At 67.3% G+C, this 24,667-nt stretch overlaps 1 protein-coding gene across 3 annotated transcripts; it reads left to right on the top strand.

The window, feature by feature from the left end:
• The first annotated feature begins 2,298 nt into the window (after nt 1–2,298).
• EPPK1 (epiplakin 1) lies at nt 2,299–22,542 on the top strand. 3 transcript variants are annotated; one of them, XM_035713376.2, is made up of 3 exons: nt 2,328–2,356; nt 4,211–4,334; nt 6,770–22,542. In XM_035713376.2, exon 3 carries the CDS (start codon nt 6,822–6,824, stop codon nt 21,930–21,932), a length of 15,111 nt encoding a protein of 5,036 aa, XP_035569269.2. In that variant the 5' UTR covers nt 2,328–2,356; nt 4,211–4,334; nt 6,770–6,821; the 3' UTR covers nt 21,933–22,542. The 3 variants fall into 3 exon arrangements, with proteins under 3 accessions (XP_025306332.3, XP_035569269.2, XP_048949112.1); XM_025450547.3 differs by lacking the exon at nt 4,211–4,334 and having other exon boundaries at nt 2,299–2,356; XM_049093155.1 differs by lacking the exon at nt 2,328–2,356 and having other exon boundaries at nt 3,236–4,334.
• The last annotated feature ends 2,125 nt before the right edge of the window (nt 22,543–24,667 follow it).

Below are 24,667 nucleotides of genomic sequence, written 5' to 3'. Positions count from 1 at the left end.
GCGGGGGTGCCGAGGGGGACAGAGGTAGCGGGGCAGGCAGGCAATGAGGCTCCTCTGGTGACGGGCTCCCGTGGGCACCGGGGGGAGCAGCCCCGTCCTTGTCTTTGCTGCGGAGAGGCCCAGCCCTGCGGGGAAGGGCTGCCCCCGTGGGCACCAACCAAGGGCCTGCTGCTGGTGCCACCAGGCTGCCTGGCTCCAGCACCCAGGGCTTCAAGACAGAGGTCAGCCTGCCACTCTGCTCCCCGCCCGCCGCTGCCTCAGCACCCCTCTGGGCGGTGCCCCCTGGAAGAGTCAGCAATGCCCTCCAGGGCCCCTCTGTGGACGAGCTGTTGGACCCACAGGTGGAGTCAGGCCAAGCGTGCAGGGCCAAAGCACGGCCTGTGGGCCATGTGGCCACCTCCTGGACCACGCCAGGGTCAGCACGGTAACACTGCTCTTGGGGGGCCTGGGACCCCCCTCCTTGGACCCTCCGGCCCACAGAACCTCCAGTGGGAGCAGAGTAGCTGCTCTGCCAGGCACAGCAGCTGCAGGAGATGATGGCCACGGTAGAGCAGTGGGCAGGACTGGGCCTAGAGGGATCACCTCCCTCCTGACACGGCTGCCCCTCCCCCTAATTCCCTGAGCACCCCCCTACCACCACCGCGGAGGCAGACCTAGGCCTGGGGCTGGGGGAGTGGCCCGTGGCCCTGGGAGCCACTGGACAGGCACACTGGGCTGCAGCTCCTGGTCAGCTTGGGGGTCTAAGGAGGACAGTCACCCAGGCTCGCCCCCAGGTGTCCTGGGAGAGCTGACCTGAGGGCTACCACAAGAAACAGGCATGCAGAGAGAGGACCAGGGGCACCAGGACTTGCCCGTGCCCAAGCACGTGCGAGACAGGCCTGGCCAGCCTCATACTTCCTTCTCGCAGTGAGGGCCGGGCACACTCCTGGATTTCATGGCTGGGCAGCAATGCTACCTGGATGGCTTGGCCATGGGAAGGAGTGGCTCCAAGGCACTTTCTGGGCCACAGGCCACAGCCAGCATAGCCACGCTTCCCTGCAGGACATCATGAGCAGTGTCCTGGTGCCTGGTGAGCCGGGCTGGGCATGGTTGCAGGTGGCCCTGCATACCTTGCTGGGACATGGGTCCATGTCAGAGCTCACTAACCTGTTGGGGTCAGGGTTCTCCAGTGGCCAGGAGCAGCCACAACAGGGCAAGTGTGGGCCACATGGATGGGGGCCAGCACACGGGTGGCCAGAGGGTAGCGCCGGGTCGGGGAGCCTTGGGTGGGCAGGTGTGAGTGTGGGCCTGAGGTGGGGGTCAGGGAGGGCCGCCCCAGCAGTCCAGACCCCACTGCACAGGGACCTGTCAGAGGTGGCTGGGGGCCCTCAGTGAGCACCTGGTAAGGAACAAACCAGGCAAAGGTGAGGGCTAGGGGAGCAGGGAGGCCGAGCCCTCAGGGGGGACCACTGGCTGGAGGAGAGGCCTTGTGCTCTGCCCTGAGGGGCCGAGGGGCACCAGTGCTGCCCGTCCATCTAAAATCTCTGGGCAGGGGATCCCTGGGTGGCTCAGCAGTTGAGCGCCTGCCTTTGTCCAGGGTGTGGTCCTGGGGTCCCAGGATCGGGTCCCACATCCCACTCCCCACAGGAAGCCTGCTCCTCCCTCTGCCTGTGTCTCTGCCTCTCTCTGTGTGTCTCTCATGAATAAATAAATAAAATCTTAAAAAACAAAAAAATCTCTGGGCAGCGTGGAGGTGGACCAGCCAAAAGTCCCGTGAGCAGGCTGGCCTCCAGGGTTCTGGGCCTCTACCCGCAGTGCAGACCCAGAAGGCAGGTGCTAGGATGGGCTCCCCAGAGGGGCCACTGCTCCTGGATGGGCAGGGGACCTCCTGGGAGCCGTACTGGACTGCTGGGGGCGGCCTAGCCCGGGGGCCCCTGAGGACACGGGGCTCACCACACAGTGGAGGGGCCGGGCCCGGGGAGCGATCCCGGCCCCGCCTCGGCGCATGCGCAGCGGCCTCCAGCCCGCAGGTGTGGGGTCCACCGTGAGGGCGCTGCATTGCCTGCCCCAGCTCCTTCACCGCGCTCCCCCTGCGCCCACCTGGGTCCGCGCTCTGGGGCGGGGCCGCCGAGGACGGACCGGGACGAGGGGGGGGGGGGCGCGGAGGTCCTGCGCAGGGGTGCGGCTGCCGAGGGGCGCCCTGGGGCGTGGGCGGCCCGCGGGGTTCCGGGTGCCCGCCCTCCGCACCCCCGCCGCCGGCCGGCCGGGTCACCCCAGAGGAGGGCGGGGCGGGCCCGGGAGCGTTTAAATCCCGCCCCGGCACCGCAGCCCAGCAGCGAGTCGGGGAGCGCGTGCCCGGAGCGCGCCGAGCGGGCAGGTGGGACTCGTGGGACTCGCAGGCCGGGCGTGGGGACGGGAGCCAACCCCAACCCCCTGCGAGCACGCGGGGCTGGGGCCCGGGGAGGCGGGGGCCGCGGAGGCGGGGGTCCAGGGAGGCTGAGGACCCGGGACGCCAGGGACCCAAGGAGGCTGGAGTCAGGGGAGGCAGGGGCCCAGGGAGGCTGGGGGTCCGGGTAGGCTGAGGACCTGGGGAGGTGGGGACCCGGGGAGGCTGGGGGCCTGGGAGGCTGGGGCCCGGGGAGACTGGGGTCCAGGGAGGTGGGGGGGCCGGGGAGGCTGAGGTCCAGGGAAGCTGGGGTCCTGGGGAGGTGGGGGTCCAGGGAGGCTGAGGACCTGGGGAGGTGGGGACCCGGGGAGGCTGGGGGCCTGGGGCCCCGGGAAGCCGGGGTCCAGTGGGGCGCACATGGGGGCGGCCTGGAGCTGTGGACTCAGCTGTTCCTGGCTCAGCAGTGACCCCCCTACGGCCCTGGTGGGCGGCGGTGCAAGTTGTGTGGGACACCAGGGCCGCGTGGGACACCAGGGCCACATGGGACACCAGGGCCGCGTGGTCCTCCGGTCCTCCGGGGCCCTTTGCTCTCCCGCCGCAGCTGCGGCTCTGGGCAGGCCCTGCAGCTCCGCTCCTCTCCGGCCCCCACCTTGTAGGTGGGGCGGCGCCCACGGAGGTGGGTGGTGCCAGGTAATTAGGCTGACAAATTGAGGGGCAGAGCTGCTCCCCCGGGCACCCGGTGGCTATCCAGGGTGGGTGAGCACAGGGGCACCCGCCTACACCTGTCCAGGCCCCAGGGAGGCAGGCCCGGGGCTCTCCCGCCCCACACCCCCCTCTGGCGCCGGTCTCTGCCCCATGAAGGTGGGTGGGCCCTTCCCGCAGTTGCCCACCACCTGGGCAGTGGGCAGGATTGAGGCCCCCCTCGACCGGGCATCTGCTGGCTTCCTAGCTCTGTCCTGCCCTGGCTCGGTGCCCGGCCAGCCTGCCCTCTGCCCGGCTTGCCCAGGCTGGAGAGGGGCTGCCCTGCAGGGTGATGACAGATGGAGGTCCACACCCAGGAATGCGGACTCACCCTCCTCAGGAATTGCCTTCCCTCCCCCTGCTGCCTGGGGGCCACGGAGCCGAGCCGGGGCCACTCCAGGGAAGCCCTCCTCCCCTCCAGATTCCACTTTCCTTTCTGGAAAATCTGCTCAGCCTCCCTTGTCCAGCCCCAAGGCTACTAGTCCCTTGGGTCACACACAATGCCCACATCTGCTGGTGGCCACCTCTCTAGGACGCCCATCTTTTGGCTCCTGTGACATTGGGCTTGCCTGAGTCTCCCACCCGTGAAACCCTCCCTCTCCCAGCCCCCAGGCCCTGGACAGTGGTCACCAGCCCTGTTCTGTCTCTCCCAAGGTCCCCACTCCCGGGATCATCTTCATGTCCCACCTGGGTAGAGTCCAGGGAGACTGTTCCAGGCTCAAGGTCACTGTACGGGGGTGTGGCCCGGCTACCTGGGGCACTGGACGCCCTGGCCTAGGCCCGCACTTCCTGCTCTCCCCCTCCCTCTCGCCAAGAATCCCATTTGTGCAGAACACTGGAACCTCCTGTTCCCCGAGCTTATACTGGCTCTACTTCTCCTGTCGGGGCACTGCCCCCACCCCCACCCCCGCCACAGCCTGTCTGGCTCTGGGCCAGCTGCCCACGTCCAGGCCAAGGGCCACCCGACAGCCCTGCTCACGTGGCTGCTCCTGCCCCCGCCGGGGCCCAGCACCTTCCCTTCCGTGCTGGGTAGTGGGGTAGGGCTCTTCTCTCTCGACCCTGTGGCCCGCCAAGGGAAACACACGTTCTTCTCACTGCCCCCAGCCCTGCAACCTGGCGTGACAGCCGGGCCTTGGGCGGGGCCAGGTGCTGCTGTGTGTGGTGCCCTTGGACTCTCGGACCCTCTGAAGGCAGCCCTGGCACGAGGCACACGGTGTAAAGGAAACGTGTGAGTGTTTGGTACAGGAGGGCAGTGAAACGTGTGTCCAGGTCGGGGGCCAGGAGCCGTGTCTGACACTGGGGGTATTAGGGAGCGGCCAGGAGGGCCCTGTGGAAGGAGAGCTGGCCCATAATGCAGTCTCACCTCCTGTGGGAAGGGGGTCAGGGCAGTCGCGGCCGCCCCACCCGCCCCCAACGCACGTCTGCAGGGCTTGGCAGTCGTCTGGGGTGTGAGCACACCCTCACCCCTGAAGTCCCCTCGGGTGGCAACACTTGTCTGTTAGCTGCCAGAACCTGTCACAGACCCCACCTCCTCCTGGGGGGCAGGTCACTCTTCTTCTGGCCTCTTGGTCTTGGACACAAGCAGTTAGAGGGTCCTGGTGGCAGCCATGGCCTTCAGCTCAGTGGGACTGTAGCTGTGTCCCTGGAAGGAGCCATCATCCTCTGGGACTGACCACAGAGCTTCAGGGACAGGGACTGGGGTCAATGGGGGGGGGGGGGCACATCGGCCTCTGTCGCTTGGTTCCTGGAGCCATGTGGTCCATCTACAGGGACAGGTGCATCACGTTTTAGGTGGATCCCGGGGATGGGGCCACCTGGGAGCTGGTGCTTCGGCTTGTCTACAGCGCCCCTCTCTCGACAGCTCCCTGCCTGCCCCGCACTAGAGACCAGAGCCTCTTCATTGGTCACTGAGAAGGCCCAGGTGCCCACGTGGGCTTCAGATGCCCAGCTGGCCGCTCGCAGCCATTTGTGATCTTCTCCCAAAGCCTGGTCACTGAGCAGCACCCCCACCCACTGCACTCTGTGCCTCGTACTATCCCACTATGGAAGCCGCGGGCCCGGGCACCCCAGGGCCCAGCTCCCGTGGCCAGCCAGGTGGCCGTGTGCCCCTCCAGAGCCCCGCTCCGTGTCTGCCTGGCCCTGGTGCCGGCCACCTGAGCTTCTGAGCAGCATACGAGCTCCCAGGGTCTGGGAGGCTCAGGCCCCACATCTGTGTGGGGATTTCAGCACCTCCAGAGGCTCGCAGGAAGGACCGAGGCCAGTCGAGGGACTAAGCCAGTGCAGCCCCAGGAAGGGCAAGGCAGTGGCGAGCAGATCCTTGTCCCACGGCCTGCGTGGGGCACGGGCCGAGCTGGTTTGCCCAACGGGCCCCTGAGCAGCCGACCAGCACCCACTGGGGCTGCGGGGTGTGGTTCTGCAGAAACTGGGTGTGGGTGGGGCGGGGCGCGGGCCGGGAGGGAGGCCACAGCTCCCTGGGTTGTCGAAACGATCACCATAACCTGGGCGGCTGAGAACCACAGAAACTCCTCTCACGTTGGAGGGGCCCGAGTCTGGAGCGAGTGCTTCCGCACTGGGTGGCGGGCGGTCGTCGATGCCTCTGGGCTTCTAGCTCCAGACGCCCTTCATGGGCGGCCCCCTTCGTCTCTGCCTTCCTGTAGAGACCCCAATCATGTCAGGGATTGGGGACCTCCCTACCTGTGACCTCAACTCACACTTGCAAAGATCCTCTTTCCAAAGAAGGCTAGACGGGTAGGTCCTGGAGGGTAGGACTGGGACGTATCTTTTGGGGAGACATGATTGAACCCCACAGGAAGGAGATGGGCGTGGGTGAAGCAGGTTGCTGTGCAGGTGTGATAGAGGATGGAGGTAAGGCACTCGTCACCGCTGCTCAGAGGATGGGGCACCCAGCGGTCTGCTGAGAGGGGACAGCCGTGAGGCTGCTGGGGCTTTGAGCCAGCTGACGGGGCCCAGCGCCTGGCCATTCCTGTGGCTCCTGCAAGACCAGCGCATAAGCACCGAGTCTTTGCTCTCTCTGGCCCCCGGGGCCAGGTGTGAGCACAAAGAGGCCATCGCCCACAGAGCACCGGGGTTGGGGTGCCAGGCTGAGGCAGGAGACCCTGAGCCGTTCTGCTGGAGCTCAAGGGAGGTTTGGGAAAGAAGAGGCGACAGCACAGAGGGCCAGGGCAGGGTGGGGGGGTGGAGGAGGTGACTGGGATGGGGAAGGGTACCAGTGTCCCTGAACCTAAGGGGTGGCAGGGTGGGGGAAGAGCTTTGGGGAGCACAGGGGAGGCCTGTGAGGCTGGAGGCTGTGAATTAGATGTGGAGGCTGAGGGTGGGTAGGGCCACAGACCAGGTGGCACAGGGCTGAGCCCGCCGGGAGCATGCAGGCCCCTCCAGGCCCAGGCCCACCGCAGGACCCTGGGAGGGAGGCTGGAGGATGGCCTCCAGGAGAGAACAGAGCCCACACCTCCTGGAGGCTCCTGGTTGGCCTGGGGTCCCTCGTGGTTCCTCCTGGGACCCCAGGGGCCAGGCAGAGGACTCACTTGGATGGTGATCCCCATCCCCCAGGAGGCTGAGTCAGGGTTTGGGACTGACCCTCTGCCTGTTTCCCTCCTGCCTGCCCCGGCCATCCCACGGTCCCTAACAGCCTTTCTGCCCCTACAGGGAGCAGACACAGTGGACCTTGGGTGAGTGAATTCTGCACGACCTGCCGGACATGATGAACGGCCATGCCTCTCCTCCTCCTGACGCCCTGGCTGCCAGCAGCACTGCGCTGACTGGCCCCAAGACCATGAAGGCCATGGCGGGAACCAGCACACCCTCCAGGCCCCGGCCCCAGCCCCAGGCAGCCCTATCGGCCCAGTCCAAGAGCATCGCCGGGGTGTACGTGGAGGCCTCTAGCCAGGCCCAGAGTCTCTATGCCACCATGAAGCAGGGCCTCCTGTCCGAGGAGCTCGGGTTGGCTCTGCTGGAGGCCCAGGCGGCCACTGGGGGCCTTGTGGACCCCACACAGAGCCAGGTACTCTCTGTGTCTGAGGCGGTGCAGCAGGGCCTGGTTGGCCTGGAGCTGAAGGGAAAGCTGCTGGCTGCTGAGCGCGCGGTCACTGGGTACCCCGACCCCTACGGTGGCGGGAGGCTGTCCCTCTTCCAGGCCATCAGGAAGGAGGTGGTAGATAGAGCACAGGGCTGGAGATGGCTGGAGGCCCAGCTGGCCACCGGGGGCCTGGCCGATCCCATCCGGGGAGTGCGAGTGGCCCCAGAGCTGGCGTGCCAGCAGGGCCTCCTGGACCAGGAGACGTGGCACGTGCTGCTGGAGTGCAAGCCCGGCTCCGGTGCCCCTGGCTTCCAGGACCCTAACACGCTGGAGTGGCTGTCCTACCGCGAGCTGCTGGGCAGGTGTGTGAGAGCCCCCACTACAGGGCTGGCCCTGCTGCCCCTCAAGATCACTTTCCACACCCTGAGTGGGGCAGTGAGCTTGGCAGAGCTGCTGGAGGTGGGGATCCTTGATGAAGAGACTGCCCGGGGCCTTCAGGAGGGCAAGCTGGCCGTGCCAGACGTGAGCGCACGGGCAGACGTGAAGCACTACCTGCAGGGCACCGGCGGTATAGCAGGGGTCGTCCAGCTGCCCGCCGGCCACAAGAAGAGCATCTTCCAGGCCATCACCGAGCACCTGCTCCCGATGGGCACGGGGCTTCTGCTCCTGGAGGCTCAGGCCGCCACCTGCACGCTGGTGGACCCAGCCACCGGCCAGTGGCTAAGTGTGGATGAGGCGGTCAGGTCAGGCCTGCTCGGCCCAGAGCTCCACAGGAAGCTCCTGGTGGCAGAGCAGGCGGTGACGGGGTACCATGACCCCTTCAGCGGCACACAAGTCCCCCTCTTCCAGGCCATGAAGAAGGAGCTGGTGGACAGGACCCTGGCATTGCGGCTCCTGGATGCGCAGCTGGCCACAGGCGGGCTCGTGTGTCCAGCCCGCAGGCTCCGGCTGCCCCTGGAGGCCGCCCTGCGCCTTGGATGCCTGGACGAAGAGACTCAGCAGTGTCTGTCCCAGGCCGCTGGCTTCTCGGATCCCAGCACACAGGAGAGCCTTGGCTACGGGCAGCTGCTGGCCCGCTGCGTCACTGACCCAGAGACAGGGCTGGCCTTCCTACCTCTCTCCCACGGGCCCCCTGGAGACGAGCCACAAGGATCCCCGTTCATTGACCACAGCACCCGGCAGGCCTTAAGTGAGGCCACGGCCACCGTCTCCGTGGGCAAGTTCCAGGGCCGGCCCGTGTCACTCTGGGAGCTGCTCTTCTCTGGGCCCGTCCCCGCGGAGCAGAGGGCAGCACTGGCTCAGCAGTACAGGGACAGCGCCATCTCGGTGGAGGAAATGGCAGCAGTGCTGACGGCCGCCCTGGAGCAGGCTGCCGCCGTGGCCAGGACCACCTTTGCTGGGCTGAGAGTGCCCGTGACACCAGATGAGCTGTTGAAAGCCGAGATCATTGAGCAGGATGTGTACGAGCGGCTGAAGCAAGGGCAAACCACAGCCCAGGAGGTGGGCAGGCTGGCCTCGGTCCAGAAGTACCTGCGGGGCACTGGCTGCATCGCTGGCGTGCTGGTGCCTGGCTCCCAGGAGCGGCTCAGTATCTACGAGGCTCGTGAGAAGGGACTTCTCAGGCCGGGCACGGCTCTCATCCTCCTGGAGGCGCAGGCGGCCACAGGCTTCATCCTTAACCCAAAGGAAAACAAGAGCTCTTCCGTGGAGGCGGCCCTGAGGGCTGGCCTCATTGGGCCGGACGTGTTTGCAAAGCTGCTGTCGGCCGAGCGCGCCGTCACCGGCTACACCGACCCCTACACCGGCGAGCAGATCTCGCTCTTCCAGGCCATGCAGAAGGAGCTCATCGTGCGCGACCACGGCATCCGCCTGCTGGAGGCCCAGGTCGCCACGGGCGGCATCATCGACCCGGTGCACAGCCACCGGCTGCCCGTGGACGTGGCCTACCAGCGCGGCTACTTCGACGAGGAGATGAACCGCGTGCTGGCCGACCCGAGCGACGACACCAAGGGCTTCTTCGACCCCAACACGCACGAGAACCTCACGTACCTGCAGCTGCTGGAGCGCTGTGTGCTCGACCCCGACACGGGGCTCTACATGCTGCCCCTCGGGAATGCGCAGACCCAGCTTGTGGATGGTGCCACCCAGCAGGCCTTCCAGAGCCTGCTGCTGTCGGTGAAGTACGGGCGGTTCCGGGGGCAGACGGTTTCTGCGTGGGAGCTGATCAACTCCGAGTGCTTCAGCGAGGACCAGAGGAGGCGGGTCCTGCAGGACTACCGGCGGCACAGGGTCTCCCTGGAGCAAGTGGCGCAGCTGCTGGAGAGAGAGATAGGGAGGGGGCTGGACGTCACGCTGCCCACGCTGAGGGGCCGCGTCCCTGCCCACCGGCTCCTGGAGGCCCGTATCATTGACCAGGAGCTCCTGGACCGGGTGCTGGAGGGGGTGGTGAGCCCCGAGGCTGTCCTCCACATGGACCACGTCCAGAGGTACCTGCGTGGCTCCGGTGCTGTGGGCGGCGTGCTGCTGCGACCCTCCGGCCAGCGGCTCAGCCTCTACGAGGCCATGAAGCAGAAGCTGCTGGGGCCAGGTGTGGCCCTAGCCCTGCTGGAGGCTCAAGCAGCCACTGGAGGCATCAGTGATCCCCAGGGTCTAGAGACCCTGTCGGTGGACGAGGCTGTGCGCAGGAGACTGGTGGGGCCAGAGCTGTACGGCAGGCTGAGGCAGGCTGAGGATGCCGTCACTGGGGTCCACGACCCCTTCTCAGGGAAGTTGGTATCCCTGTTCCAGGCCATGAAGAAGGGCCTGGTCCCCCTAGAGCAGGCTGCCCGCCTCCTGGATGCCCAGGTGGCCACGGGAGGGGTCATTGACCCCACAGGCCACTACCACCTCCCCCTGCCTGTGGCCACCCAGCGTGGCTACATCGACCAGGAGATGGAGATGGCCTTGTCCAGCTCCTCCGAGACCTTCCCCACGCCAAATGGCCAGGGACACACCAGCTATGCCCGGCTTCTGGAGCAGTGTCTGAGGGACGAGGCTTCTGGCCTTTCCTTCCTGCCCCTGCCAGAAAATGCTCCTGCTGTCCCCACTGACGAGCAGGTCCAGGAGACCCTGCAGGGGGCTGAGGACGGCATGTCCCTCTGGGAGCTACTGGGCTCTTGCCACTTCACCGATGAGCAGCGCAAGAGCTTCTTGGAGGACTTGCGGGTGGGGAAGACCACCGTGCAGCAGCTTCACGGAGCGGTGCAGAAGCGGGTGCAGGAGGCAGAGCTCCTGGCACGGGCTCGTGTCACGGTGCCCGGCCCGAGGGGTGAGGTTCCTGCCGTCTGGCTGCTGGATGCGGGCATCATCACCCAGGAGACCCTGACGGCCCTCGCTCAGGGCACGCAGTCACCTGCCGAGGTCGCTGAGCAGCCCACCGTGAAGCGGCACCTGTGGGGTACGGGCTGTGTAGCTGGCGTGCTGTTGCGGCCGTCAGGGATCAAGGTCAGCATCAGCCAGGCCGTGAGGGACGGCCTCTTGCCTGAGGGCCTGGGGCAAAGGCTGCTGGAGGCCCAAGTGGCATCTGGCTCGCTCATCGACCCGCTGACCAACCAGAGACTGTCGGTGGAAGGTGCCGTCCAGGCCGGCCTGGTGGCTGGGGCACTGAGTGAGCAGCTCCGGCAAGCTGAGAAGGCCATGGCCGGGTACACCGACCCCTACTCCGGAGGCTGCCTTGCCCTGTGGCAGGCCATGGAGAAGGGGCTGGTGCCCCGAGGCGAGGGCCTCCGCCTCCTACAGGTGCAGCTGGCCACGGGGGGCGCGGTGGACCCTGGCCACGGGGTGCACCTGCCCGAGGCGGTGGCCTGCAGGCTTGGTCTGCTGGACAAGCAGGTGAGCCGGGTGCTGACCTCAACAGACGAGGACAGCAAGTTCTTCTTTGACCCCAGCACAAAGGACAAGGTGACATACAGCCAGCTCAAGGAGCGCTGTGTCCTGGACGCTGACACCGGCCTATGGCTGCTGCCGCTCGCCCAGGACATGGTGCTGGAGGTGGATGAACATACACTGCTGGCTCTGAGGGCCATGAAGGTGCCCGTCAGCACCGGGAGGTTCAAGGGTCTCAGCGTGTCGCTGTGGGACCTGCTGCACTCCGAGTACGTCGGCTCCAACAAGCGGCGAGAGCTGGTGGCCCTCTGCCAGTCCGGGAGGGCCACAGCCCTGCGGCAGGTGGCAACGGCAGTCACCGCCCTGGTTGTGGCTTCAGAGACACAGCCCTTGCAGGCCACCTTCAGAGGACTCCGGAAGCTGGTATCAGCCAGCGACTTGTTCAGGTCCCGGCTGATTGACAAGGAGACACTGGACGAGCTGAATCAGGGGAAAAAGACGGTGCAGGAGGTGACAGAGATGGGAAGCGTGAGGCGGTACCTGGAGGGAGGCAACTTCATCGCTGGGGTCCTCGTCCAGGGCACGAAGGAGAAGATGAGCATCTCTGAGGCCCTGAGGAGGCACATCCTGCGGCCTGGCACGGCCCTGGTGCTGCTCGAGGCGCAGGCGGCCACGGGCTTCCTCATCGACCCCGTGCGCAACCAGAGGCTCACTGTGGAGGAGGCGTTCGCCGCAGGGATGTTTGGCCAGGAAACCTACCGGAAGCTGCTGTCGGCCGAGCGCGCCGTCACGGGCTACACCGACCCCTACACCGGCGAGCAGATCTCGCTCTTCCAGGCCATGCAGAAGGAGCTCATCGTGCGCGACCACGGCATCCGCCTGCTGGAGGCCCAGATCGCCACGGGCGGCATCATCGACCCGGTGCACAGCCACCGGCTGCCCGTGGACGTGGCCTACCAGCGCGGCTACTTCGACGAGGAGATGAACCGCGTGCTGGCCGACCCGAGCGACGACACCAAGGGCTTCTTCGACCCCAACACGCACGAGAACCTCACGTACCTGCAGCTGCTGGAGCGCTGTGTGCTCGACCCCGACACGGGGCTCTACATGTTACAAATTGTAAAGAAGGGAGAAACCTACATTTATACTGATGAAGCCACAAGGCAAGTTCTGCAGTCCCAAACCACGGAAATGCACGTGGGGAGGTTTGCCCATCAGAAGATCTCCTTCTGGGACCTGCTGTCCTCTGAGTACTTCACCGAGGAGAGGAAACGAGAGCTCGTCCAGGAGGTCAGAGCCCAGAACGTTCCCCTGGAGCAGCTGTTGGAGATCATCACTGCTACCGTGGAAGAGACAGAGGAGCAGTACCGAGGCATGAAGGTTGCAGCCATTGGTGGAGAGGTGACAGCTGCAGAGTTGTTCAATTCTGGAATCATTGATAAAAGGACCCTGGATGCCCTGTCCAGGGAGAAGTCTGGGGCGCAGGATCTCAGCCGCATGGCGCACGTCAGGACCTATCTGGAAGGCCGTGGCTGCATCGCGGGGGTCACCGTACCCTTGACCCAGGAGGTGATGAGCTTGTACGATGCCAGCAGGAAGGGACTCATCCCCATGGGGTTTGCAGTTCAGATGCTGGAGGCCCAGGCAGCCACTGGCTTTGTGCTGGATCCCTGTGGCCAGAGGAAGCTCTCTGTGCAACAGGCCGTGGCTGAGAGCCTGGTGGGAGAGGAGTGGCAGGCACGGCTTCTGGAGGCAGAGAAGGCCGCCCGAGGCTACACGGACCCAGCCACAGGCTACACCCTCTCGCTGTTCCAGGCCATGCAGAGGAAGATGGTCAGAAGAGAAGACGCACTGAGACTGCTCGAAGTGCAGATGGCCACAGGGGGTGTCATCGACCCACTGCACCACCACCGGCTCCCCCTGGACGTGGCCTACAGACGCGGCTGCCTGCACCAGGACACATACCCACTCGTTTCAGATCAGAGGCACATGAGAAAAAGGTTTGTGGATCCAAACAATCAGGAGAGGGTGACATACCAACAGCTACAGGAAAGGAGCCAGAAGGAAGCAGAGACGGGCTGGGCTCTGTTCATGGTAACTGGGGACACCCAGCGCTCCAACTATGACGATGAGGCCACGAGGAGGGCCCTGGAGGCAGAGAAGGTCCAGGTCCAGGTGGGAAGGTACAAGGACCAGACGCTCTCAGTGTGGGAGATGATGAACTCTGAATACGTGACCCACAAGAGGAAACTCGAGCTGGTGAGAGAATACAAAGAGCATGTGAACCAGGTACTGGAAGAAGCAGGAAACGTCATTTTACAAATAATAGAGGAGCAAGAAAAAAGCAAGAAACAACTATGGTTCCCAGGAATCCGAAAGCAAATCACAGCTGTAGAGCTGTTCAAGGCAGCCATTGTCAGCAAAGAGCTGCTGGACAACCTGGCCCAGGGCACCAAGACCCCGCAGGAGGTGACCGAGATGGACTCGGTCAAGCGCTACCTGCGCGGCACGAGCTGCATCGCGGGCGTGCTGGTGCCCGCCAAGGACGAGCCCGGGCGGCAGGAGAAGATGAGCGTCTACCAGGCCATGTGGAAGGGCGTCCTGCGGCCCGGCACGGCCCTGGTGCTGCTCGAGGCGCAGGCGGCCACGGGCTTCCTCATCGACCCCGTGCGCAACCAGAGGCTCACCGTGGAGGAGGCGGTGGCCGCGGGCCTGGTGGGCGGCGAGATCCAGGACAAGCTGCTGTCGGCCGAGCGCGCCGTCACCGGCTACACCGACCCCTACACCGGCGAGCAGATCTCGCTCTTCCAGGCCATGCAGAAGGAGCTCATCGTGCGCGACCACGGCATCCGCCTGCTGGAGGCCCAGGTCGCCACGGGCGGCATCATCGACCCGGTGCACAGCCACCGGCTGCCCGTGGACGTGGCCTACCAGCGCGGCTACTTCGACGAGGAGATGAACCGCGTGCTGGCCGACCCGAGCGACGACACCAAGGGCTTCTTCGACCCCAACACGCACGAGAACCTCACCTACGTGCAGCTGCTGCGCCGCTGCGTGCTCGACCCCGACACGGGGCTCTACATGCTGCAGCTGGCCGGCGGGGGCTCCGCCGTGCACCAGCTGAGCGAGGAGCTGCGCGGCGCCCTGCGTGACGCCCGCGTGGCGCCGGGCCCGGGCGTCGCCCAGGGCCAGAGCGTCTCGGTCTGGGAGCTCCTCTTCTACCGGGAGGTGCCCGAGGGCGAGCGGCAGGACCTGCTGCGCAGGTACCGGGCGGGCTCGCTGACCGCGCACGAGGTGGGCGCCGCCCTCACCGCGCTGCTGGCCCGTCGCGACCCCGCGAGCCCGGGCGCGCGCCCCCCGGACCCCCGAGGGGCCCTGCGTGCCGCCACCATGGAGGTCAAGCTGGGCCGCCTGCGGGGGCCGGCGGTGCCCGTGTGGGACGTGCTGGCGTCCAGCTACGTGAGCGGCGCCACGCGGGAGCAGCTGCTGGCCGGGTTCGGCTCGGGGACGCTGGGCTTGGCCGCGCTGACCCGCAGGCTGACCACCATCATCGAGGAGGTGGAGGCGGCCGGCGGGCCCGAGCGCGCCCCGGGCGACGCCGCCGGCGTCCAGCAGGAGCCGCGGCCGGCCGGGCCCGGCGGCGACGGCGGCAGGGGCGCGGGACCCTCCCCCGGCGAGGCCGCCACCGAGCCCGCCGGCGGCCCCCAGGAGCAGGCCCTGCGTGCCGCCACCATGGAGGTGCAGGCCGGGCCGCTGCGCGGGCAGCGGCCCTCCGTGTGGGACGTCCTCTTCTCCTCCTACCTGAGCCGGGCCCGGCGGGACGAGCTCCTGGCCCAGCACGCGGCCGGCGCCCTGGCGCTGCCGGGCCTGGTGGCCGTCCTCACCCGGGCGGTGGAGGAGGCGGAGGAGCGGCTGAGCAAGGTGACCTTCCGCGGCCTGCGGCGCCAGGTGTCGGCCTCCGAGCTGCGCTCGTCCGGGATCCTGGGCCCCGAGACCCTGCGCGACCTGGCCCAGGGCACCAAGACCCCGCAGGAGGTGACCGAGATGGACTCGGTCAAGCGCTACCTGCGCGGCACGAGCTGCATCGCGGGCGTGCTGGTGCCCGCCAAGGACGAGCCCGGGCGGCAGGAGAAGATGAGCGTCTACCAGGCCATGTGGAAGGGCGTCCTGCGGCCCGGCACGGCCCTGGTGCTGCTCGAGGCGCAGGCGGCCACGGGCTTCCTCATCGACCCCGTGCGCAACCAGAGGCTCACCGTGGAGGAGGCGGTGGCCGCGGGCCTGGTGGGCGGCGAGATCCAGGACAAGCTGCTGTCGGCCGAGCGCGCCGTCACCGGCTACACCGACCCCTACACCGGCGAGCAGATCTCGCTCTTCCAGGCCATGCAGAAGGAGCTCATCGTGCGCGACCACGGCATCCGCCTGCTGGAGGCCCAGGTCGCCACGGGCGGCATCATCGACCCGGTGCACAGCCACCGGCTGCCCGTGGACGTGGCCTACCAGCGCGGCTACTTCGACGAGGAGATGAACCGCGTGCTGGCCGACCCGAGCGACGACACCAAGGGCTTCTTCGACCCCAACACGCACGAGAACCTCACCTACGTGCAGCTGCTGCGCCGCTGCGTGCTCGACCCCGACACGGGGCTCTACATGCTGCAGCTGGCCGGCGGGGGCTCCGCCGTGCACCAGCTGAGCGAGGAGCTGCGCGGCGCCCTGCGTGACGCCCGCGTGGCGCCGGGCCCGGGCGTCGCCCAGGGCCAGAGCGTCTCGGTCTGGGAGCTCCTCTTCTACCGGGAGGTGCCCGAGGGCGAGCGGCAGGACCTGCTGCGCAGGTACCGGGCGGGCTCGCTGACCGCGCACGAGGTGGGCGCCGCCCTCACCGCGCTGCTGGCCCGTCGCGACCCCGCGAGCCCGGGCGCGCGCCCCCCGGACCCCCGAGGGGCCCTGCGTGCCGCCACCATGGAGGTCAAGCTGGGCCGCCTGCGGGGGCCGGCGGTGCCCGTGTGGGACGTGCTGGCGTCCAGCTACGTGAGCGGCGCCACGCGGGAGCAGCTGCTGGCCGGGTTCGGCTCGGGGACGCTGGGCTTGGCCGCGCTGACCCGCAGGCTGACCACCATCATCGAGGAGGTGGAGGCGGCCGGCGGGCCCGAGCGCGCCCCGGGCGACGCCGCCGGCGTCCAGCAGGAGCCGCGGCCGGCCGGGCCCGGCGGCGACGGCGGCAGGGGCGCGGGACCCTCCCCCGGCGAGGCCGCCACCGAGCCCGCCGGCGGCCCCCAGGAGCAGGCCCTGCGTGCCGCCACCATGGAGGTGCAGGCCGGGCCGCTGCGCGGGCAGCGGCCCTCCGTGTGGGACGTCCTCTTCTCCTCCTACCTGAGCCGGGCCCGGCGGGACGAGCTCCTGGCCCAGCACGCGGCCGGCGCCCTGGCGCTGCCGGGCCTGGTGGCCGTCCTCACCCGGGCGGTGGAGGAGGCGGAGGAGCGGCTGAGCAAGGTGACCTTCCGCGGCCTGCGGCGCCAGGTGTCGGCCTCCGAGCTGCGCTCGTCCGGGATCCTGGGCCCCGAGACCCTGCGCGACCTGGCCCAGGGCACCAAGACCCCGCAGGAGGTGACCGAGATGGACTCGGTCAAGCGCTACCTGCGCGGCACGAGCTGCATCGCGGGCGTGCTGGTGCCCGCCAAGGACGAGCCCGGGCGGCAGGAGAAGATGAGCGTCTACCAGGCCATGTGGAAGGGCGTCCTGCGGCCCGGCACGGCCCTGGTGCTGCTCGAGGCGCAGGCGGCCACGGGCTTCCTCATCGACCCCGTGCGCAACCAGAGGCTCACCGTGGAGGAGGCGGTGGCCGCGGGCCTGGTGGGCGGCGAGATCCAGGACAAGCTGCTGTCGGCCGAGCGCGCCGTCACCGGCTACACCGACCCCTACACCGGCGAGCAGATCTCGCTCTTCCAGGCCATGCAGAAGGAGCTCATCGTGCGCGACCACGGCATCCGCCTGCTGGAGGCCCAGGTCGCCACGGGCGGCATCATCGACCCGGTGCACAGCCACCGGCTGCCCGTGGACGTGGCCTACCAGCGCGGCTACTTCGACGAGGAGATGAACCGCGTGCTGGCCGACCCGAGCGACGACACCAAGGGCTTCTTCGACCCCAACACGCACGAGAACCTCACCTACGTGCAGCTGCTGCGCCGCTGCGTGCTCGACCCCGACACGGGGCTCTACATGCTGCAGCTGGCCGGCGGGGGCTCCGCCGTGCACCAGCTGAGCGAGGAGCTGCGCGGCGCCCTGCGTGACGCCCGCGTGGCGCCGGGCCCGGGCGTCGCCCAGGGCCAGAGCGTCTCGGTCTGGGAGCTCCTCTTCTACCGGGAGGTGCCCGAGGGCGAGCGGCAGGACCTGCTGCGCAGGTACCGGGCGGGCTCGCTGACCGCGCACGAGGTGGGCGCCGCCCTCACCGCGCTGCTGGCCCGTCGCGACCCCGCGAGCCCGGGCGCGCGCCCCCCGGACCCCCGAGGGGCCCTGCGTGCCGCCACCATGGAGGTCAAGCTGGGCCGCCTGCGGGGGCCGGCGGTGCCCGTGTGGGACGTGCTGGCGTCCAGCTACGTGAGCGGCGCCACGCGGGAGCAGCTGCTGGCCGGGTTCGGCTCGGGGACGCTGGGCTTGGCCGCGCTGACCCGCAGGCTGACCACCATCATCGAGGAGGTGGAGGCGGCCGGCGGGCCCGAGCGCGCCCCGGGCGACGCCGCCGGCGTCCAGCAGGAGCCGCGGCCGGCCGGGCCCGGCGGCGACGGCGGCAGGGGCGCGGGACCCTCCCCCGGCGAGGCCGCCACCGAGCCCGCCGGCGGCCCCCAGGAGCAGGCCCTGCGTGCCGCCACCATGGAGGTGCAGGCCGGGCCGCTGCGCGGGCAGCGGCCCTCCGTGTGGGACGTCCTCTTCTCCTCCTACCTGAGCCGGGCCCGGCGGGACGAGCTCCTGGCCCAGCACGCGGCCGGCGCCCTGGCGCTGCCGGGCCTGGTGGCCGTCCTCACCCGGGCGGTGGAGGAGGCGGAGGAGCGGCTGAGCAAGGTGACCTTCCGCGGCCTGCGGCGCCAGGTGTCGGCCTCCGAGCTGCGCTCGTCCGGGATCCTGGGCCCCGAGACCCTGCGCGACCTGGCCCAGGGCACCAAGACCCCGCAGGAGGTGACCGAGATGGACTCGGTCAAGCGCTACCTGCGCGGCACGAGCTGCATCGCGGGCGTGCTGGTGCCCGCCAAGGACGAGCCCGGGCGGCAGGAGAAGATGAGCGTCTACCAGGCCATGTGGAAGGGCGTCCTGCGGCCCGGCACGGCCCTGGTGCTGCTCGAGGCGCAGGCGGCCACGGGCTTCCTCATCGACCCCGTGCGCAACCAGAGGCTCACCGTGGAGGAGGCGGTGGCCGCGGGCCTGGTGGGCGGCGAGATCCAGGACAAGCTGCTGTCGGCCGAGCGCGCCGTCACCGGCTACACCGACCCCTACACCGGCGAGCAGATCTCGCTCTTCCAGGCCATGCAGAAGGAGCTCATCGTGCGCGACCACGGCATCCGCCTGCTGGAGGCCCAGGTCGCCACGGGCGGCATCATCGACCCGGTGCACAGCCACCGGCTGCCCGTGGACGTGGCCTACCAGCGCGGCTACTTCGACGAGGAGATGAACCGCGTGCTGGCCGACCCGAGCGACGACACCAAGGGCTTCTTCGACCCCAACACGCACGAGAACCTCACCTACGTGCAGCTGCTGCGCCGCTGCGTGCTCGACCCCGACACGGGGCTCTACATGCTGCAGCTGGCCGGCGGGGGCTCCGCCGTGCACCAGCTGAGCGAGGAGCTGCGCGGCGCCCTGCGTGACGCCCGCGTGGCGCCGGGCCCGGGCGTCGCCCAGGGCCAGAGCGTCTCGGTCTGGGAGCTCCTCTTCTACCGGGAGGTGCCCGAGGGCGAGCGGCAGGACCTGCTGCGCAGGTACCGGGCGGGCTCGCTGACCGCGCACGAGGTGGGCGCCGCCCTCACCGCGCTGCTGGCCCGTCGCGACCCCGCGAGCCCGGGCGCGCGCCCCCCGGACCCCCGAGGGGCCCTGCGTGCCGCCACCATGGAGGTCAAGCTGGGCCGCCTGCGGGGGCCGGCGGTGCCCGTGTGGGACGTGCTGGCGTCCAGCTACGTGAGCGGCGCCACGCGGGAGCAGCTGCTGGCCGGGTTCGGCTCGGGGACGCTGGGCTTGGCCGCGCTGACCCGCAGGCTGACCACCATCATCGAGGAGGTGGAGGCGGCCGGCGGGCCCGAGCGCGCCCCGGGCGACGCCGCCGGCGTCCAGCAGGAGCCGCGGCCGGCCGGGCCCGGCGGCGACGGCGGCAGGGGCGCGGGACCCTCCCCCGGCGAGGCCGCCACCGAGCCCGCCGGCGGCCCCCAGGAGCAGGCCCTGCGTGCCGCCACCATGGAGGTGCAGGCCGGGCCGCTGCGCGGGCAGCGGCCCTCCGTGTGGGACGTCCTCTTCTCCTCCTACCTGAGCCGGGCCCGGCGGGACGAGCTCCTGGCCCAGCACGCGGCCGGCGCCCTGGCGCTGCCGGGCCTGGTGGCCGTCCTCACCCGGGCGGTGGAGGAGGCGGAGGAGCGGCTGAGCAAGGTGACCTTCCGCGGCCTGCGGCGCCAGGTGTCGGCCTCCGAGCTGCGCTCGTCCGGGATCCTGGGCCCCGAGACCCTGCGCGACCTGGCCCAGGGCACCAAGACCCCGCAGGAGGTGACCGAGATGGACTCGGTCAAGCGCTACCTGCGCGGCACGAGCTGCATCGCGGGCGTGCTGGTGCCCGCCAAGGACGAGCCCGGGCGGCAGGAGAAGATGAGCGTCTACCAGGCCATGTGGAAGGGCGTCCTGCGGCCCGGCACGGCCCTGGTGCTGCTCGAGGCGCAGGCGGCCACGGGCTTCCTCATCGACCCCGTGCGCAACCAGAGGCTCACCGTGGAGGAGGCGGTGGCCGCGGGCCTGGTGGGCGGCGAGATCCAGGACAAGCTGCTGTCGGCCGAGCGCGCCGTCACCGGCTACACCGACCCCTACACCGGCGAGCAGATCTCGCTCTTCCAGGCCATGCAGAAGGAGCTCATCGTGCGCGACCACGGCATCCGCCTGCTGGAGGCCCAGGTCGCCACGGGCGGCATCATCGACCCGGTGCACAGCCACCGGCTGCCCGTGGACGTGGCCTACCAGCGCGGCTACTTCGACGAGGAGATGAACCGCGTGCTGGCCGACCCGAGCGACGACACCAAGGGCTTCTTCGACCCCAACACGCACGAGAACCTCACCTACGTGCAGCTGCTGCGCCGCTGCGTGCTCGACCCCGACACGGGGCTCTACATGCTGCAGCTGGCCGGCGGGGGCTCCGCCGTGCACCAGCTGAGCGAGGAGCTGCGCGGCGCCCTGCGTGACGCCCGCGTGGCGCCGGGCCCGGGCGTCGCCCAGGGCCAGAGCGTCTCGGTCTGGGAGCTCCTCTTCTACCGGGAGGTGCCCGAGGGCGAGCGGCAGGACCTGCTGCGCAGGTACCGGGCGGGCTCGCTGACCGCGCACGAGGTGGGCGCCGCCCTCACCGCGCTGCTGGCCCGTCGCGACCCCGCGAGCCCGGGCGCGCGCCCCCCGGACCCCCGAGGGGCCCTGCGTGCCGCCACCATGGAGGTCAAGCTGGGCCGCCTGCGGGGGCCGGCGGTGCCCGTGTGGGACGTGCTGGCGTCCAGCTACGTGAGCGGCGCCACGCGGGAGCAGCTGCTGGCCGGGTTCGGCTCGGGGACGCTGGGCTTGGCCGCGCTGACCCGCAGGCTGACCACCATCATCGAGGAGGTGGAGGCGGCCGGCGGGCCCGAGCGCGCCCCGGGCGACGCCGCCGGCGTCCAGCAGGAGCCGCGGCCGGCCGGGCCCGGCGGCGACGGCGGCAGGGGCGCGGGACCCTCCCCCGGCGAGGCCGCCACCGAGCCCGCCGGCGGCCCCCAGGAGCAGGCCCTGCGTGCCGCCACCATGGAGGTGCAGGCCGGGCCGCTGCGCGGGCAGCGGCCCTCCGTGTGGGACGTCCTCTTCTCCTCCTACCTGAGCCGGGCCCGGCGGGACGAGCTCCTGGCCCAGCACGCGGCCGGCGCCCTGGCGCTGCCGGGCCTGGTGGCCGTCCTCACCCGGGCGGTGGAGGAGGCGGAGGAGCGGCTGAGCAAGGTGACCTTCCGCGGCCTGCGGCGCCAGGTGTCGGCCTCCGAGCTGCGCTCGTCCGGGATCCTGGGCCCCGAGACCCTGCGCGACCTGGCCCAGGGCACCAAGACCCCGCAGGAGGTGACCGAGATGGACTCGGTCAAGCGCTACCTGCGCGGCACGAGCTGCATCGCGGGCGTGCTGGTGCCCGCCAAGGACGAGCCCGGGCGGCAGGAGAAGATGAGCGTCTACCAGGCCATGTGGAAGGGCGTCCTGCGGCCCGGCACGGCCCTGGTGCTGCTCGAGGCGCAGGCGGCCACGGGCTTCCTCATCGACCCCGTGCGCAACCAGAGGCTCACCGTGGAGGAGGCGGTGGCCGCGGGCCTGGTGGGCGGCGAGATCCAGGACAAGCTGCTGTCGGCCGAGCGCGCCGTCACCGGCTACACCGACCCCTACACCGGCGAGCAGATCTCGCTTTTCCAGGCCATGCAGAAGGAGCTCATCGTGCGCGACCACGGCATCCGCCTGCTGGAGGCCCAGGTCGCCACGGGCGGCATCATCGACCCGGTGCACAGCCACCGGCTGCCCGTGGACGTGGCCTACCAGCGCGGCTACTTCGACGAGGAGATGAACCGCGTGCTGGCCGACCCGAGCGACGACACCAAGGGCTTCTTCGACCCCAACACGCACGAGAACCTCACCTACGTGCAGCTTCTCCAGAGAGCTATTCTGGACTCAGAGACTGGTCTGTTATTTCTTTCCCTGGAGTAGATTCACCCTTTTTGTGAATTGTGTGGATATCCGTTTAAATGTTTTATGGTATTTCTTCCATCTTGAGAAATTCTGATTTTTTATGTTGTTGTTCTCTCTGCCTTGTATTTTACACATCTGGTGATAATACGTTTTCATTTCCCTTCCAGTTTCTGCACCTTCCCAGTTTTGTGGAAACAGAATTATATGTTTCTTTTCATTATTTGTGTTTATGTCTCCTGGAATCATTTTATTTTTTAGTGCTTTTGTATATCAGCCGTGGAATTTTGTTACCTTTTCTATAAACATGTTGCACTGGGCAGCTGCGTGGCTCAGTGGTTTAGCGCCCCCTTTGGCCCATGGTGTGATCCTAGAGTCCCGGGATCGAGTCCCCTGTTGGGTTCCCTACAGGGAGCCTGCTTCTCTCTCCTTTCTTGTGTGTCTTACACTATCTCTCTGTGTCTCATGAATAAATTAATAAAATCTTTAAAAGCAAAACATGTTGCGTTTAAATTTAAGATGCCTTTCTCTTGTTTTCTTCTTTTTTTTTTTTATTGGCAATATGACAATGAAGTGTATACAATCACGTTTTATATTCCTTTTTTCATTAAATGTTTTTGCTTCCACTTAAGCAATGTCTCCTGCCTGTGGATTATTGCATTTTGTATCGTTCAGTGGTCTGTGGCTCTCTGTGGTCCCTTTGGTGTCCATGCTTCCCACTGGTGTGCTGAGTGAAGCCTAGCTGAATGTGTCTCCTGGTAGATTGAGTAACTAGCATGTTTTGGAGCTAGATCCTTTGTAATTTACAGAGAAATGTTATGTTAAGAAAGGTCTTCCCTTTTCAGATTTTTGAGCATTCAGGTGTTTTGTTTTTAATTTTTTAAAGATTTTATTCATTTATTAATGAAAGACACAGAGAGAGAGGCAGAGATGCAGGCATAGGAAGAAGCAGGCTCTATGCAGGGAGCCCCATGTGGGACTCGATCCTGGGACTCCAGGTTCACGCCTTGGTCTGAAGGCAGATGCTCAATCGCTGAGCCATCTAGGCGCAGAGACTTTGGATAGGGGATGCCTGGGTGGCTCAGCGGTTGAGTGCTCCCTGCGTGGGGCCTGCTTTCCCCTCTCCCTGTGTCTCTGAGTCTGTGTGTGTCTCTTATGAATAAATAAATAAAATCTTTGAAAAGAAAAAAGAAAAAAAGAAAAAGAAATAAATAAAAAAGGGGGGGATCCCTGGGTGGCTCAGTGGTTTAGTGCCTGCCTTTGGCCCGGGGCACGATCCTGGAGTCCCGGGATGGAGTCCCACCTCGGGCTCCCAGCATGGAGCCTGCTTCTCCCTCCTCCTGTGTCTCTGCCTCTCTCTCTCTTTCTCTCTCTCTCTCTATCATGAATAAATAAATAAATAAAAATATTTTTTAAAAATTTAAAAAAATAAATAAAAAAGAAAAAGAAAAAGAAAAATCTTTGAACCTCAGGCATTAATTAAAGCGTGTGTCTATGGGACAAGGCATCCTGGCTGGTCTCCCTCTTTACTACGAGGGTGTTCTGAGCAGGTGAGGGACATTTTCCAAGTACCTCCTGGTGCTAGGTGGAAGCGAGGACACAGGGAGCGGGGTGCTGCAGTGGTCCTTGTGAGCAACGCTGGTCACATAAGGATGATAGCAGTGGGGATGGTAGAAGAAGGGGTCACACGCCATATATGGTGTCATCTGGGGAAAATAGAGGTGTCCCTATAGACTCGGATACAGCAGTGGGGCTAAGGACGTTGGCACAGAGATGCAGTGGGAGTTCAGGGCTGGGGTTGGAGTTTGAGAGAAGGTACATGTGTGTACCAGTTCTCTCCCTAGAAAGAGAGAATGAAGGAGGGGTGAGAACTGAGCTGGTGTGCGACGGGGAGACCATGGGCAGGCAGTGGGGGCTGTGGGGTAAAGGGAGATTTAGAGAATTGTAGAGCATGTGTCCTGTTGACATGGCCACAGGGCCCATGAAGAGCCTCCTGGAGAGAAAGGCGCTGTGCGTCAGGAGGGCCCTCTACTTTAGCCTCCTCCTATGGGGGGGTGTGGGGAGCTATCCAGGGGAGGGGAAGAGAAGGGAGGAATTTGCCATTTCGGATTGTGGAATGGTGAATACCTGCAAGCGAATAGGAAGAACAGAACTACAGGTAGTGGGATGTTTGTGATCCTGAATTAAAAGCGGCTGGTCAGCCTGCTGACCATCCCTCCCCTGCCCGGCCCACGTGTTCATGGGGGGGCGGCGGTCGCTCCAGGAGCAGGGCCTCCCAGATGCCCACCCCAGGTCCCGCCCGCCCGGACCCTCGGCGGCGCCCCACCCTGGGCCGGCTGCAGCCCGAAGCCTGGACTCGGAGCCGCCATCGGGGGCTGTGTCTCGGGGTGTGTGGAGCAGGAGCGCGGTGCGGAAGGGGCGCACGGAGAACCTGCGGCTCCTAGAGCTGGGCCCGGGCGTGTCCCGGAGCCCTGACCCGGCCCCACGCAGGTCGCCGGGCGGCCAGGGAGGACCCGACGTGCCCGGCTGCAGGCTGGCACCCAGAGCCCCGAGGTCGGGACCCTGGAGTCCTCTCCCCGCGGCCTGGGGGCTCAGGCTTTCCGCAGGAGCAGGTCCCCAGCGGGAGCACAGGGGCAGGCCGAGGAGGGACAGGCGGGGCGGGCGGCCAGGACAGCCAGGGCGGCGGGCTGGGAGCAGGGTCTGGAGGGGCGAGCCCTCGGGTGGGCGGGGCCTTCCCGGTGGACGGGGCCTCCCGG

The sequence above is a fragment of the Canis lupus genome, chromosome 13, assembly GCF_003254725.2.
Source record: "Canis lupus dingo isolate Sandy chromosome 13, ASM325472v2, whole genome shotgun sequence".
NCBI lineage: Eukaryota > Metazoa > Chordata > Mammalia > Carnivora > Canidae > Canis > Canis lupus.
Note: the sequence above shows the minus strand (reverse complement) of the source record. Positions and strands in the feature narration are given on the sequence as shown.

Excerpts from the sequence above, each read along its gene's own strand:
- EPPK1 (XM_025450547.3), top strand. The coding sequence starts at position 6,822 with ATGATGAACGGCCATGCCTCTCCTCCTCCTGACGCCCTGGCTGCCAGC.